General features: G+C 38.5%; 1 protein-coding gene across 1 annotated transcript; it reads right to left on the bottom strand.

Annotated features, from left to right (window-relative positions):
- Positions 1 to 2,844: 2,844 nt before the first annotated feature.
- LOC149373828 (uncharacterized) lies at positions 2,845 to 5,947 on the bottom strand. Its single transcript, XM_089595660.1, has 4 exons — positions 4,918 to 5,947; positions 3,552 to 4,800; positions 3,087 to 3,500; positions 2,845 to 2,929 (listed from the first exon to the last, which is right to left on the bottom strand). Exons 1-4 carry the CDS (start codon positions 5,945 to 5,947, stop codon positions 2,845 to 2,847), a joined length of 2,778 nt encoding a protein of 925 aa, XP_089451786.1.
- Between the last annotated feature and the right edge of the window lie 12,514 nt (positions 5,948 to 18,461).

The following is an 18,461-nucleotide window of genomic DNA, read 5'->3' on the forward strand; positions in this document are numbered from 1 at the left end:
CTGGCCGCTTCGTTTTTTAATATAATAAATATAATAACAGCAGCGCCAATCATCACACATCCCGGGGCGCTTACTGGCCGCTTTGTTTATTATTTAAAAAAATAATTAACGCAAGTACCAATTACCACACAACCCGAAGCGCTTACTGACTGCTTTGCTTATTATTTAAAAAAATAATGAACGCAAGTACAAATCACCACACAACCAGGAGCGCTTTTTGGTTGCTTTTTTAATTAAAATAATAAATAAAAGAACAGAAGCGCCAATTCCCACACAACCCAGGGCGCTTACTGGCCGCTTTGTTTATTATTTAAAAAAATAATTAACGCAAGTACCAATTATTACACAACCTGTAGCGCTTTTGGTTGCTTTTTTAATTAATATAATAAATGAAAGAACAGAAGCGCCAATCCCCACACAACCCAGGGCGCTTACTGGCCGCTTTGTTTATTACTTAAAATAATAATTAACTTAAGTACCAATTATTACACAACCTGTAACGCTTACTGGTTGCTTTTTTAATTAATATAATAAATGAAAGAACACAAGCGTTAATCCCCGCAAAACCCAGGGCGCTTTCTGGCCTTTTTGTTTTTCAATATTATAAATAAAATAACAGCAGCGCTAATCCCCACACAACCCGGAACGCTTCCTGGCCGCTTTGTTTATTATTTAAAATAATAATTAACGCAAATACCAATTACCACACAACACGGAGCGCTTACTGGCCACTTTGTTTATTATTTAAAAAAGTAATTAACGCAGGTACCAATTACCACACAACCCAAAGCGCTTACTGGTTGCTTTGTTGATTAATATAATAAATAAAATAACACAAGCGCCAATCCTCGCACAACCCAAGGCACTTACTGGCCGCTTTGTTTATTATTTAAAAAAATAATTAACGAAAGTACCAATCACTACACAACCAGGAGCGCTTACTGGTTGCTTTTTTAATCAATATAATCAATAAAAGAACAGAAGCGCCAATCCCCAAACAAGCCAGGGCGCTTACTGGCCGCTTTGTTTATGATTTAAAAAAATAATTAACGCAAGAACCAATCACCACACAACCCGGAGCGCTTACTGGCCGCTTTGTTTATTACTAAAAAAAATAATTAACGCAAGTACCAATCACCACACAACCCAAAGCGCTTACTGGTTGCTTTGTTGATTAATATAATAAATAAAAGAACAGAAGCACCAATCCCCACAAAACCCAGGGCGCTTACTGGCCGCTTTGTTTATTATTAAAAAAAATAATTAACGCGAGTACCAATTATTACACAACCTGGAGCGCTTACTGGTTGCTTTTTTAATTATTATAATAAATAAAAGAACAGAAGTGCCAATCCCCGCACAACCCAGGGCGCTTACTGGCCGCTTTGTTTATTATTTAAAAAAAAAATTAACGCAAGTACCAATTACCACACAACCTGTAGCGCTCACTGGTTGCTTTGTTTTTTAATATAATAAAAAAAATAACACAAGCGCCAATCCCCGCAAAACCCAGGGCGCTTTCTGGCCACTTTGTTTTTTAATATTATAATTAAAATAACAGAAGTGAAAATCCCCACACAACCCATGGCGCTTACTGGCCGCTTTGTTTATTATTTAAAAAAAAAATTAACGCAAGTACCAATTACCACACAACCTGTAGCGCTCACTGGTTGCTTTGTTTTTTAATATAAAAAAAAAAAATAACACAAGCGCCAATCCCCGCAAAACCCAGGGCGCTTTCTGGCCACTTTGTTTTTTAATATTATAATTAAAATAACAGAAGTGCCAATCCCCACACAACCCAGGGCGCTTACTGGCCACTTTGTTTATTATTTAAAAAAATAATTAACGCAATTACCAATCACCACACAACCCAGAGCGCTAACTAGTTGCTTTGTTAATTAATATAATAAATAAAATAACACAAGCGCCAATCCACACACAACCCGGAGCGCTTACTTGCCGCTTTGGTCATTATTAAAAAAAATAATTAACGCAAGTACCAATCACCACACAACCCAAAGCGCTTACTGGTTGCTTTCTTGATTAATATAATAAATAAAAGAACAGAAGCACCAATCCCCACCAAACCCAGGGCGCTTACTGGCCACTTTGTTAATTATTTAAAAAATTAATTAACGCAAGTACCAATCACCACACAACCCAGAGCGCTAACTAGTTGCTTTGATAATTAATATAATAAATAAAATAACACAAGCGCCAATCCACACACAACCCAAGGTTCTTACTGGCCGCTTTGTTTTTTAATATAATAAATAAAATAATACAAGCGCCAATCCCCACACAACCCAGAGCGCTCGCTAGCCGCTATGTTTTTTAATATAATAAATAAAGTAACACAAGCGCCAATCCCCACACATTCTGGGGCGCTTACTGGCCACTTTGTTTTTTAATATACAAAATGAAATAACACAAGCGCCAAACATCACACAACCTGGGGCGCTAACTGGCCGCTTCGTTTTTTTTATATAATAAATAAAATAACAGCAGCGCCAATCCCCACACAACTCGGGGCGCTTACTGGCCGCTTTAATTTTTAATATAATAAATAAAATAACACAATAACACATATGCTCTCGACGACGTGCTTAATTAATCGAACCAATAATGTTGCGCCACAAAGCTCCAGCCTGGGTAGCGTTTGCACTTTCGTCGGAGAGAGTTTCGATTTGGACAATATGAGAGACACTGAGGTACCTGGTTTTACCACGTAGACAGCCGCAGCGTATGCCCTTTTTGAGGCGTCAGAGAACCCGTGCAGGTACCAATCATCATGCTCTTTAAGGCCAATCCACCTTGGAATTCGAAGTATCGAGATATCTTTCATGTCATGTCGAAACTGCGACCAGCGTTGTGACAGCTCAGTTGGTAACGTTGAGTCCCAACCCAAGTCGAGAAGCCAGATGTCCTGTAATATAATTTTTGCAGTAATAATGACAGGGACAATCCAGCCAAGCGGGTCAAACAACCGAGCAATTTCTGAAAGGACTGATCTTTTCGTATAGTCAATTTCTGACTCTTTATTTAAAAACTTAAAAATAAATATATCGTCAGCAGGGAGCCACTTGATGCCTAGAGTTGATACTACCTCGTTTAATCTTAATTCAAACTCGTCGGAGCCCGACAGCCCTATACCTTCCAAAAGCTCGGTCGCGTTAGCTGCCCACTTTCCCAATGACATTCCAGCTGTAGCTAGCAGGCTGATCAGCTGATTTCGGCGCTCCAAAGCGAGCTCGATGGTATCCCCTCCAGAGAAAAAATCATCAACGTAAAGCTGATTATTTACTATCTCTGCAGCGAGTGGATATGAAGCCGCGCCGTCTGTTGCCAGCTGCTGCATAACACGAAGCGCCAGGAAAGGAGCAGCTGCTGTACCGTAGGTCACGGTAAGGCACTTGTAATCCATGATTGGTTGATCGTCACTGTAGCGCCATAGGATCCTCTGCCAGTCACAGTCTTCAAGGCTTACAAGTATCTGTCTAAACATTTTTTTCACATCTGTGGTAAATACATATTTATTAAATCGCCACCTAGTCAAGACCATCAGAATATCAGAATGCAGTTTGGGTCCTGGCAACAGCGAATCATTCAAAGAAATATCATTAGAGTCCCTTTGCGACGCGTTGAAGACTACGCGCACCTTTCTAGGATTATCGGGTCTCGTGACAGCATGATGCGGCATATAATATGCAGATCGATGTAACTGATCAGAAGGTACAAGTTGCATATGACCTAAATCAACATATTCTCGCATAAAATTATCATAAGCTGCTGCAAGGTCCGGGTTGCGTTTTAGCCTTCTCTCGGAGCGCAATAAGCAAGCAGCAGATATTTCACGAGTGTTTTTAAAATTTGGGTTATCTTTCATAGGTAAACGAACAACGAATCTGCCCTCTGAGTTTCGAGAGTGTGTTTGACGGAAGTGATCCTCGCAAAATTGTTCATCCTGATTAAAAAGAGACTTGCGGGGAACTTCCTCAATTTCCCAAAATTTCAATAAAGGATCCTCGACCGAATGTTCAGTATAAGTATGGAAAGTTTGAATAAAATTACTATTGGAACATTGAGTAACTGCGATAGGGCCTGTCAACAACCAACCGAAAACTGAGTGTTGTGCTAACGGAGTGCCGGCTGGGCCATTAATTAATCCACTGAGTATGATCAAAGGATACACATCAGCCCCCAATATGCAATCTACTCGTGTTGGCTCAGAGAAGCGAGGATCAGCCAAATCAATATCTTTTATATGGGGCCAATTAGTATTGGTAACTTTATTTTTCGGCAAAAATTGGCTAAGCTCCGATAAAACCAAAGCGGAAATTGCATGTTGAAAGTTATCTAGTTTATTCGACCCAATAATGAAACTAGCCTCGCTACGAGCCTTCGATCCTACTGCACCTCCTACTCCCGTGACCAATAAATCAATCCTCCTTGTAACAAGACTCAACTGTGATACGACGCGTTGAGATATAAACGATCTCTCTGAAGCTGGATCGATTAAGGCTCTTATAATCAGAGAATCACCATGATCGTTATATATTTTAATCAAAGCTGTCGCTAATAAGATCGAAGAGCCTACCGAAGCACAGTGTGAATGTATTATCTCCTGAGGATGGGTTTGCGAATGACTACTGACAGCTGAACCAACGTTAGCGTCTAGGATCAATTGTGGCTTAGTTGAATTATTTTGAGGAGTTTTAGGTCGAGCACTATCATAGTGTAAACGTGTATGGTGCTTACCTTGACACGTAAAACATCGATTAGTCGAAGGGCATTTATCTGCAAAATGTGTATTTTTTAGGCAATTCACGCAGATCTTTTCACGCTTACATAACTCCCAGCATTGAGCTTGGCTCATCCTTTTAAATTTATAGCAACGGTTAAGTGGATGCTTACCGTTGCAAAGTATGCAAATAGTTGGAGATATTGGGTCGCCACTGGCTTGAGTAGTATTAACTGAAACTACTTTAGTATTCAAGCGTGAATTTTGGGTAGATTGAGGTTTTGAGCGATGGTCACTCGAATCTCCCGACGTTCGCGCTTGCTGTAAAGAGTGTATGCGACGCTCAAGGAATCTAACTAAGTTTTTATACGTGGAAAATCCCTCCGTATTTTCTTCTGCAATCTCCCAAGCTTCCCGAGTAGCTGCATCGAGCTTACGTACAACGTGAAAAACTATAAGATAATTAGTTTGATCAATGGGGCATTCAAGATCTTCAAGTGTGCGGACTGAAGCTTCAGCGCGATCAAGAATATCATTAAAGTCTTGTACGTTGCGAGCGCGAACTACCGGAAGATTTAAAAGGTTATCTAAAGCGTTGTTTAATCTTATCCTTTTATTATCATAACGTCTTACCAATTTATCCCACGCGACATCAAAATTATCCTCCCTTAATTCCAAACCTTGTAGCCGTTGTGCTGCAACACCTTGAACTGCACTCAATAAATGCTGCATTTTTGTGATACAGGGAATAAAAGGCTTATTTATTATAAGCGAAGTGAAACGCTGTTTAAAGCTCTCCCACTCGTCCTGTTTGCCCGAAAATGTTGGCAATGACAGAGGGGGAAGAGAAGCTTGGCTATCTTGAATAATAGGTATGGGACGCGGATCATCGCGGGGAGGTGGGGCCGGGCCTTGTAAAGTTTGAATTCTTGTTATGATAAGCACCTTTGTTTTAACATACTCAGCCTCAATTCTCGTATAAGCATCGTTTTTAAAGTAGTCATATTCCTTTAAATCGTCCTCAAATTCAAGCAACTCATCATGACGTTGGTTAAAAGATTTCCAATATTGTTCGAGTAACTCTAATCTCGTCTTAAAATGTAATAATGTTTGACTTTCTACATTAACCTTATCGGTGGAATTAATATAAAAATTTGTCACCATTTGCGATAATTTAATCTGAGATTTCAGTAATTTATCCATATTGAAATATTTAAATTATATAGATGCGAAATGGATACAAATATCAATAAATTCAAAGAAGAAAAGAAAAAAAAAGAGAAGAAAAGAAAACCCAAGTATGAAATCAATTACTATATTGATGCGCAGCAAAATTAACGAAACGGCTATCAACGTGCGTGTCACCCAGCGAGCTCGTAAGCAAATGTGAGAAAAAGAAAAAGGAGAGAGAGTGATGTATGTTAGCTTACCAGTAGATCTGAGAATACCTGTCTCTCCTCCCGCTCTCGATGTAATTTTAGCCGAAGACAATGGCTTGTGTTACGAGTTCCGCGGGGCTAAGAAGGAGAAGAAGGGCCCAGCCTACGGCTCGGCTCCTTGTTGCGAAGCACCGCACCAAGAAGAGACCGATAGCTTCCTTGCTCGGCGATTATCTCTCTCCCTTCCTCAATGCTGATCGGCAATCGCTGACTGTGACGTCACCAATGACACGTTGCCCTTTCAACGACCTCTTGGCTTTCTAAACCACGCTCTGCTACCAATGTTTATTTTTTTTTATTTTTTTTTTTCAGACTTGAGTATTTTATTAAATAAAACGGTAAAATAACAGTAATGCAGAGTTTAATATTTAAACGAGGAAAGTAAAACCACGTGAACAATATGTAATGTGCGAATAAGACTATTGAAGAATTGCTTTGAAAGGATATAATTATTATAAACTTTGAATCTGACTACTAAAACTGAATAATGACTGTCGAAAATAAACAAAAGAAAGAATTTAAATTAAATGAAACTTATACAAAAGTAAAACCTGACTGTTGGAGAAACAGAAGTCGCAGGTGGACTTTGACGAGGCGAGAAGAAAATGGCGAAAGGGCCTTGAGATGTGCTACTTGTCGACGTCGACGCGTCGTGGAACTGGTGCTGCGAAGAGCTACGTACTAGTTCGCGGCCGAGCAAGGAGTAGGCCGAGCTCGAGCAGAGCACTCGGCTCGTAGGCTTAAGCTGGTGGAAAAGTAGGCAGTGGGGAAACTGACACTTAAAGGGCTACACATTTATTAGCCGTTGCTTTGAGACACAAAGAAATTAATGTAAGTGTGTAAGTTTCCTTCAAAGCATATAAAAGGAATATGATAACGCTCGCCTCGTCAGAATACTAGCACCTGCTACTTCTAAGGTGAACAAATATACAAAATGAAATAACACAAGCGCCAAACCCCACACAACCTGGGGCGCTTACTGGCCGCTTCGTTTTTAAATATAATAAATAAAATAACAGCAGCGCCAATCCCCACACAACCCAGGGCGCTTACTGGCCGCTTTGTTTATTATTTAAAAAAATAATTAACGCAAGAACCAATCACGACACAACCCGGAGCGCTTACTGGCCGCTTTGTTTATTATTAAAAAAAATAATTAACGCAAGTACCAATCACCACACATTCCAAAGCGCTTACTGGTTGCTTTGTTGATTAATATTATAAATAAAATAACACAAGCACCAATCCTCGCACAACCCGAGGCACTTACTGGCCGCTTTGTTTATTTTAAAAAAAAATAATTAACGCAAGTACCAATCACCACACAACCCGGAGCGCTTACTGGCCACTTTGTTTATTATTTGAAAAAATAATTAACGAAAGGACTAATCACCACACAATCCAGAGCGCTTTTTGGTTGCTTTGTTAATTAATATAATAAATAAAATAACACATGCGCCAATACACACACAACCCAGGCTGCTTACTGGCCGCTTTGTTTTTAATATAATATATAAAATAATACAAGCGCCAATCCTCATGGATCCCGGGGCGCTCACTAGCCGCTTTGTTTTTTAATATAATAAATAAAATAACACAAGCGCCAATCCCCACACATCCTGAAGCGCTTACTGGCCGCTTTGCTTTTTAATATAATAAATAAAAAAACACAAGCGCTTATCCCTACACAACCCGAGCCGCTTACTGGCCGCTTTGTTTTTTAATATAATAAATAAAATAACACAAGCGCAAGTCCCCACACAATTCGGGGCGCTTACTGGCCGCTTTGTTTTTTAATATAATAAATAAAAAAACACAAGCGCTTATCCCTACACAACCCGAGCCGCTTACTGGCCGCTTTGTTTTTTAATATAATAAATAAAATAACACAAGCGCCAAACCCACACAACCCGGGGCGCTTACTGGCCACTTTGTTTATGATTTAAAAAAATAATTAACGCAAGCTCAAATCACCACACAACCAGGAGCGCTTATTTGTTGCTTTTTCAATTAATATAATAAATAAAAAAACAGAAGCGCCAATCCCCAAACAACCCGGGGCGCTTACTGGCCGCTTTGTTTGTTATTTAAAAAATTTATTAACGCAAGTACCAATTACCACACAACCTGTAGCACTTACTGGTTGCTTTGTTTTTTAATATAATAAAAAAAATAACACAAGCGCCAATTCCCACAAAACTCAGGGCACTTTCTGGCCGCTTCGTTTTTTAATATAATAAATAAAATAACACAAGGGCCAATCTCCACACAACCCGGGGCGCATACTAGGCGCTTTGTTTATTATTTAAAAAAATAATTAACGCAAGTACCAATCACCACACAACCTGGAGCGCTTACTGGCCGCTTTGTTTATTATTTGAAAAAATTATTAACGCAAGTACAAATCACCACAAAACCAGGAGCGCTTACTGGTTGCTTTGTTAATTAATATAATAAATAAAATAACAGAAGCGCAAATCCCAACAAAACCCGGGGCGCTTACTGGCCGCTTTGTTTATTATTTAAAAAAGTAATTAACACAAGTACCAATTACCACACAACCCGTAGCGTTACTGGTTGCTTTGTTTTTTAATATAATAAAAAAAATAACACAAGCGCCAATTCCCGCAAAACGCAGGGTGCTTTCTAGCCGCTTTGTTTTTTAATATCATAAATAAAATAACACAAGCGCCAATTCCCACACAACCCGGGGCGCTTACTGGCCGCTTTGTTTATTATTTAAAAAAATAATCAACGCAAGTACCAATCACCACACAACCCAGAGCGCTAACTAGTTGCTTTGATAATTAATATAATAAATAAAATAACACAAGCGCCAATCCACACACAACCCAAGGTTCTTACTGGCCGCTTTGTTTTTTAATATAATAAATAAAATAATACAAGCGCCAATCCCCACACAACCCAGAGCGCTCGCTAGCCGCTATGTTTTTTAATATAATAAATAAAGAAACACAAGCGCCAATCCCCACACATTCTGGGGCGCTTACTGGCCACTTTGTTTTTTAATATACAAAATAAAATAACACAAGCGCCAAACATCACACAACCTGGGGCGCTAACTGGCCGCTTCGTTTTTTTTATATAATAAATAAAATAACAGCAGCGCCAATCCCCACACAACTCGGGGCGCTTACTGGCCGCTTTGTTTATTATTTAAAAAAAAAATTAACACAAGTACCAATCATAACACTACCCGGAGCGCTTACTGACTGCTTTGTTTATTATTTAAAAAAATAATGAACGCAAGTAACAATTATTACACAACCTGTAGCGCTTACTGGTTGCTTTTTTAATTAATATAATAAATAAAAAAACAGAAGCGCCAATCCCCATACAACCCAGGGCGCTTACTGGCCGCTTTGTTATTTATTTAAAAAAATAATTAACGCAAGTAACAATTATTACACAACCTGTAGCGCTTACTGGTTGCTTTTTTAATTAATATAATAAATGAAATAACAGAAGTGCCAATCCCCACACAACCCAAGGCGCTTACTAGCCGCTTTGTTTATTATTAAAAAAAATAATTAACTCGGATACCAATTACCACACAACCCGGAGCACTTACTGGCCACTTTGTTTATTATTTAAAAAAATAACTAACGCAAGTACCAATCACCACACAAGCCAGAGCGCTAACTAGTTGCTTTGTTAATTAATATAATAAATAAAATAACACAAGCGCCAATCCACACACAACCCGAGGTGCTTACTGGCCGCTTTGTTTTTTAATATATTAAATAAAATAATACAAGCGCTAATCCCCACACAACCCAGGGCGCTCACTAGCCGCTTTGTTTTTTAATATAATAAATAAAGTAACACAAGCGCCAATCCCCACACATCCTGGGGCGCTTACTGGCCACTTTGTTTTTTAATATACAAAATGAAATAACACAAGCGCTAAACCCCACACAACCTGGGGCGCTTACTGGCCGCTTCGTTTTTAAATATAATAAATAAAATAACAGCAGCGCCAATCCCCACACAACCCAGGGCGCTTACTGGCCGCTTTGTTTATTATTTAAAAAAATAATTAACGCAAGAACCAATCACGACACAACCCGGAGCGCTTACTGGCCGCTTTGTTTATTATTAAAAAAAATAATCAACGCAAGTACCAATCACCACACATTCCAAAGCGCTTACTGGTTGCTTTGTTGATTAATATTATAAATAAAATAACACAAGCACCAATCCTCGCACAACCCGAGGCACTTACTGGCCGCTTTGTTTATTTTTAAAAAAAATAATTAACGCAAGTACCAATCACCACACAACCCGGAGCGCTTACTGGCCACTTTGTTTATTATTTGAAAAAATAATTAACGAAAGGACTAATCACCACACAATCCAGAGCGCTTTTTGGTTGCTTTGTTAATTAATATAATAAATAAAATAACACATGCGCCAATACACACACAACCCAGGCTGCTTACTGGCCGCTTTGTTTTTAATATAATATATAAAATAATACAAGCGCCAATCCTCATGGATCCCGGGGCGCTCACTAGCCGCTTTGTTTTTTAATATAATAAATAAAATAACACAAGCGCCAATCCCCACACATCCTGAAGCGCTTACTGGCCGCTTTGCTTTTTAATATCATAAGAAAAAAAACACAAGCGCTTATCCCTACACAACCCGAGCCGCTTACTGGCCGCTTTGTTTTTTAATATAATAAATAAAATAACACAAGCGCAAGTCCCCACACAATTCGGGGCGCTAACTGGCCGCTTTGTTTTTTAATATAATAAATAAAAAAACACAAGCGCTTATCCCTACACAACCCGAGCCGCTTACTGGCCGCTTTGTTTTTTAATATAATAAATAAAATAACACAAGCGCCAAACCCACACAACCCGGGGCGCTTACTGGCCACTTTGTTTATGATTTAAAAAAATAATTAACGCAAGCTCAAATAACCACACAACCAGGAGCACTTATTTGTTGCTTTTTCAATTAATATAATAAATAAAAAAACAGAAGCGCCAATCCCCAAACAACCCGGGGCGCTTACTGGCCGCTTTGTTTGTTATTTAAAAAATTTATTAACGCAAGTACCAATTACCACACAACCTGTAGCACTTACTGGTTGCTTTGTTTTTTAATATAATAAAAAAAATAACACAAGCGCCAAGTCCCACAAAACCCAGGGCACTTTCTGGCCGCTTCGTTTTTTAATATAATAAATAAAATAACACAAGCGCCAATCTCCACACAACCCGGGGCGCATACTAGGCGCTTTGTTTATTATTTAAAAAAATAATTAACGCAAGTACCAATCACCACACAACCTGGAGCGCTTACTGGCCGCTTTGTTTATTATTTGAAAAAATTATTAACGCAAGTACAAATCACCACAAAACCAGGAGCGCTTACTGGTTGCTTTGTTAATTAATATAATAAATAAAATAACAGAAGCGCAAATCCCAACAAAACCCGGGGCGCTTACTGGCCGCTTTGTTTATTATTTAAAAAAGTAATTAACACAAGTACCAATTACCACACAACCCGTAGCGTTACTGGTTGCTTTGTTTTTTAATATAATAAAAAAAATAACACAAGCGCCAATTCCCGCAAAACGCAGGGTGCTTTCTAGCCGCTTTGTTTTTTAATATCATAAATAAAATAACACAAGCGCCAATTCCCACACAACCCGGGGCGCTTACTGGCCGCTTTGTTTATTATTTAAAAAAATAATCAACGCAAGTACAAATCACCACACAACCCGGAGCGCTTACTGGCCACTTTGTTTATTATTCAAAAGAATAATTAACGCAAGTACCAATCACCACACAACCTAAAGCGCTTACTAGTTGCTTTGTTAATTAATATGATAAATAAAAAAACACAAGCGCCAATCCACACACAACCCGGGTTGCTTACTGGCCGCTTTGTTTTTTAATATAATAAATAAAATGATACAAGCGCCAATCCCCACACAACCCAGGGCGCTTACTGGCCGCTTTGTTTTTTAATATAATAAACATAATTACACAAGAGCAAATCCCTACACAACCTGGAGCGCTTACTGGTTCTTTGTTAATTGATATAATAAATAATATAACACAAGCACCGATCTACACACAACCCGGGTTGCTTACTGGCCACTTTGTTAATTGATATAATAAATAAAATAACAGAAGCGCCAATCCCCACACAACCCGGGGTGCTTACTGGCCGCTTTGTTTATAATTAAAAAAAATAATCAACGCAAGTACCAATCACCACACAACCCGGAGCGCTTACTGGCTGCTTTTTTTATTATTTAAAAAAATAATTAACGCAAGTACTAATCACCACACAACCCAGAGCGCTTACTGGCCGCTTTGTTTTTTAATATAATAAATAAAATAACACAAGCACCAATCTCCACACAACCTTGGGCGCTTACTGGCCGCTTTGTTTTTTAATATAATAAATTTAATAACACAAGCGCCTATCCCCACACATCCTGGAGCGCTTACTGGCCGCGTTGTTTTTAAATATAATAAATTAAATAACACAAGCGCCAATCCCCACACAACCCGGGGTGCTTACTGGCCGCTTTGTTTATTTTTTAAAAAAATAATCAACGCAAGTACCAATCACCACACAACCCGGAGCGTTTACTGGTTGCTTTGTTTATTATTTTAAAAAATAATTAACGCAAGTACCAATTACCACACAACCTGGAGCGCTCACTGGTTGCTTTGTTAATTAATATAATAAATAAAATAACAGAAGCGCCAATCCTAACACAACCCAGGGCACTTACTGGCCGCTTTCTTTATTATTTAATAAAATAATTAACGCAAGTACCAATCACCACACAACCTGTAAGGCTTACTGGTTGCTTTGTTAATTAATATAATAAATGAAATAACAGAAGTGCCAATCCCCACACAACCCAAGGCGCTTACTGGCCGCTTTGTTTATTATTAAAAAAAATAATTAACTCGGATACCAATTACCACACAACCCGGAGCACTTACTGGCCACTTTGTTTATTATTTAAGAAAATAACTAACGCAAGTACCAATCACCACACAACCCAGAGCGCTAACTAGTTGCTTTGTTAATTAATATAATAAATAAAATAACACAAGCGCCAATCCACACACAACCCGAGGTGCTTACTGGCCACTTTGTTTTTTAATATATTAAATAAAATAATACAAGCGCTAATCCCCACACAACCCAGGGCGCTCACTAGCCGCTTTGTTTTTTAATATAATAAATAAAGTAACTCAAGCGCCAATCCCCACACATCCTGGGGCGCTTACTGGCCACTTTGTTTTTTAATATACAAAATGAAATAACACAAGCGCCAAACCCCACACAACCTGGGGCGCTTACTGGCCGCTTCGTTTTTAAATATAATAAATAAAATAACAGCAGCGCCAATCCCCACACAACCCAGGGCGCTTACTGGCCGCTTTGTTTATTATTTAAAAAAATAATTAACGCAAGAACCAATCACGACACAACCCGGAGCGCTTACTGGCCGCTTTGTTTATTATTAAAAAAAATAATTAACGCAAGTACCAATCACCACACATTCCAAAGCGCTTACTGGTTGCTTTGTTGATTAATATTATAAATAAAATAACACAAGCACCAATCCTCGCACAACCCGAGGCACTTACTGGCCGCTTTGTTTATTTTTAAAAAAAATAATTAACGCAAGTACCAATCACCACACAACCCGGAGCGCTTACTGGCCACTTTGTTTATTATTTGAAAAAATAATTAACAAAAGGACTAATCACCACACAATCCAGAGCGCTTTTTGGTTGCTTTGTTAATTAATATAATAAATAAAATAACACATGCGCCAATACACACACAACCCAGGCTGCTTACTGGCCGCTTTGTTTTTAATATAATATATAAAATAATACAAGCGCCAATCCTCATGGATTCCGGGGCGCTCACTAGCCGCTTTGTTTTTTAATATAATTGATAAAATAACACAAGCGCCAATCCCCACACATCCTGAAGCGCTTACTGGCCGCTTTGCTTTTTAATATAATAAATAAAAAAACACAAGCGCTTATCCCTACACAACCCGAGCCGCTTACTGGCCGCTTTGTTTTTGAATATAATAAATAAAATAACACAAGCGCCAATCCACACACAACCCGGGTTGCTTACTGGCCGCTTTGTTTTTTAATATAATAAATAAAATGATACAAGCGCCAATCCCCACACAACCCAGGGCACTTACTGGCCGCTTTGTTTTTTAATATAATAAACATAATTACACAAGAGCAAATCCCTACACAACCTGGAGCGCTTACTGGTTCTTTGTTAATTGATATAATAAATAATATAACACAAGCACCGATCTACACACAACCCGGGTTGCTTACTGGCCACTTTGTTAATTGATATAATAAATAAAATAACAGAAGCGCCAATCCCCACACAACCTGGGGTGCTTACTGGCCGCTTTGTTTATAATTAAAAAAAATAATCAACGCAAGTACCAATCACCACACAACCCGGAGCGCTTACTGGCTGCTTTTTTTATTATTTAAAAAAATAATTAACGCAAGTACTAATCACCACACAACCCAGAGCGCTTACTGGCCGCTTTGTTTTTTAATATAATAAATAAAATAACACAAGCACCAATCCCCACACAACCTTGGGCGCTTACTGGCCGCTTTGTTTTTTAATATAATAAATTTAATAACACAAGCGCCTATCCCCACACATCCTGGAGCGCTTACTGGCCGCGTTGTTTTTAAATATAATAAATTAAATAACACAAGCGCCAATCCCCACACAACCCGGGGTGCTTACTGGCCGCTTTGTTTATTTTTTAAAAAAATAATCAACGCAAGTACCAATCACCACACAACCCGGAGCGTTTACTGGTTGCTTTGTTTATTATTTTAAAAAATAATTAACGCAAGTACCAATTACCACACAACCTGGAGCGCTCACTGGTTGCTTTGTTAATTAATATAATAAATAAAATAACAGAAGCGCCAATCCTAACACAACCCAGGGCACTTACTGGCCGCTTTCTTTATTATTTAATAAAATAATTAACGCAAGTACCAATCACCACACAACCTGTAAGGCTTACTGGTTGCTTTGTTAATTAATATAATAAATGAAATAACAGAAGTGCCAATCCCCACACAACCCAAGGCGCTTACTGGCCGCTTTGTTTATTATTAAAAAAAAATAATTAACTCGGATACCAATTACCACACAACCCGGAGCACTTACTGGCCGCTTTGTTTATTATTTAAGAAAATAACTAACGCAAGTACCAATCACCACACAACCCAGAGCGCTAACTAGTTGCTTTGTTAATTAATATAATAAATAAAATAACACAAGCGCCAATCCACACACAACTCGAGGTGCTTACTGGCCACTTTGTTTTTTAATATATTAAATAAAATAATACAAGCGCTAATCCCCACACAACCCAGGGCGCTCACTAGCCGCTTTGTTTTTTAATATAATAAATAAAGTAACTCAAGCGCCAATCCCCACACATCCTGGGGCGCTTACTGGCCACTTTGTTTTTTAATATACAAAATGAAATAACACAAGCGCCAAACCCCACACAACCTGGGGCGCTTACTGGCCGCTTCGTTTTTAAATATAATAAATAAAATAACAGCAGCGCCAATCCCCACACAACCCAGGGCGCTTACTGGCCGCTTTGTTTATTATTTAAAAAAATAATTAACGCAAGAACCAATCACGACACAACCCGGAGCGCTTACTGGCCGCTTTGTTTATTATTAAAAAAAATAATTAACGCAAGTACCAATCACCACACATTCCAAAGCGCTTACTGGTTGCTTTGTTGATTAATATTATAAATAAAATAACACAAGCACCAATCCTCGCACAACCCGAGGCACTTACTGGCCGCTTTGTTTATTTTTAAAAAAAATAATTAACGCAAGTACCAATCACCACACAACCCGGAGCGCTTACTGGCCACTTTGTTTATTATTTGAAAAAATAATTAACAAAAGGACTAATCACCACACAATCCAGAGCGCTTTTTGGTTGCTTTGTTAATTAATATAATAAATAAAATAACACATGCGCCAATACACACACAACCCAGGCTGCTTACTGGCCGCTTTGTTTTTAATATAATATATAAAATAATACAAGCGCCAATCCTCATGGATTCCGGGGCGCTCACTAGCCGCTTTGTTTTTTAATATAATAAATAAAATAACACAAGCGCCAATCCCCACACATCCTGAAGCGCTTACTGGCCGCTTTGCTTTTTAATATAATAAATAAAAAAACACAAGCGCTTATCCCTACACAACCCGAGCCGCTTACTGGCCGCTTTGTTTTTGAATATAATAAATAAAATAACACAAGCGCAAGTCCCCACACAATTCGGGGCACTTACTGGCCGCTTTGTTTTTTAATATAATAAATTATATAACACAAGCGCAAAACCCACACAACCCGGGGCGCTTACTGGCCACTTTGTTTATGATTTAAAAAAATAATTAACGCAAGTTCAAATCACCACACAACCAGGAGCGCCTATTTGTTGCTTTTTCAATTAATATAATGAATAAAAAAACAGAAGCGCCAATCCCCAAACAACCCGGGGCGCTTACTGGCCGCTTTGTTTGTTATTTAAAAAATTTATTAACGCAAGTACCAATTACCACACAACCTGTAGCACTTACTGGTTGCTTTGTTTTTTAATATAATAAAAAAAATAACACAAGCGCCAATTCCCACAAAACCCAGGGCACTTTCTGGCCGCTTCGTTTTTTAATATAATAAATAAAATAACACAAGCGCCAATCTCCACACAACCCGGGGCGCATACTAGGCGCTTTGTTTATTATTTAAAAAAATAATTAACGCAAGTACCAATCACCACACAACCTGGAGCGCTTACTGGCCGCTTTGTTTATTATTTAAAAAAGTAATTAACACAAGTACCAATTACCACACAACCCGTAGCGTTACTGGTTGCTTTGTTTTTTAATATAATAAAAAAAATAACACAAGCGCCAATTCCCGCAAAACGCAGGGTGCTTTCTAGCCGCTTTGTTTTTTAATATCATAAATAAAATAACACAAGCGCCAATTCCCACGCAACCCGGGGCGCTTACTGGCCGCTTTGTTGATTATTTAAAAAAATAATCAACGCAAGTACAAATCACCACACAACCCGGAGCGCTTACTGGCCACTTTGTTTATTATTTAAAAGAATAATTAACGCAAGTACCAATCACCACACAACCTAAAGCGCTTACTAGTTGCTTCGTTAATTAATATGATAAATAAAAAAACACAAGCGCCAATCCACACACAACCCGGGTTGCTTACTGGCCGCTTTGTTTTTTAATATAATAAATAAAATGATACAAGCGCCAATCCCCACACAACCCAGGGCGCTTACTGGCCGCTTTGTTTTTTAATATAATAAACATAATTACACAAGAGCAAATCCCTACACAACCTGGAGCGCTTACTGGTTCTTTGTTAATTGATATAATAAATAATATAACACAAGCACCGATCTACACACAACCCGGGTTGCTTACTGGCCACTTTGTTAATTGATATAATAAATAAAATAACAGAAGCGCCAATCCCCACACAACCCGGGGTGCTCACTGGCCGCTTTGTTTATAATTAAAAAAAATAATTAACGCAAGTACCAATCACCACACAACCCGGAGCGCTTACTGGCTGCTTTTTTTATTATTTAAAAAAATAATTAACGCAAGTACTAATCACCACGCAACCCAGAGCGCTTACTGGCCGCTTTGTTTTTTAATATAATAAATAAAATAACACAAGCACCAATCCCCACACAACCTTGGGCGCTTACTGGCCGCTTTGTTTTTTAATATAATAAATTTAATAACACAAGCGCCTATCCCCACACATCCTGGAGCGCTTACTGGCCGCATTGTTTTTAAATATAATAAATTAAATAACACAAGCGCCAATCCCCACACAACCCGGGGTGCTTACTGGCCGCTTTGTTTATTTTTTAAAAAAATAATCAACGCAAGTACCAATCACCACACAACCCGGAGCGTTTACTGGTTGCTTTGTTTATTACTTTAAAAAATAATTAACGCAAGTACCAATTACCACACAACCTGGAGCGCTCACTGGTTGCTTTGTTAATTAATATAATAAATAAAATAACAGAAGCATCAATCCCCACACAACCCGGGGCACTTACTGGCCGCTTTCTTTATTATTTAATAAAATAATTAACGCAAGTACCAATCACC

The sequence above is a fragment of the Copidosoma floridanum genome, unplaced genomic scaffold, assembly GCF_036245765.1.
Source record: "Copidosoma floridanum isolate Cflo_tuat_1 unplaced genomic scaffold, Cflo_Japanese_pri ptg000026l, whole genome shotgun sequence".
Lineage (NCBI taxonomy): Eukaryota > Metazoa > Arthropoda > Insecta > Hymenoptera > Encyrtidae > Copidosoma > Copidosoma floridanum.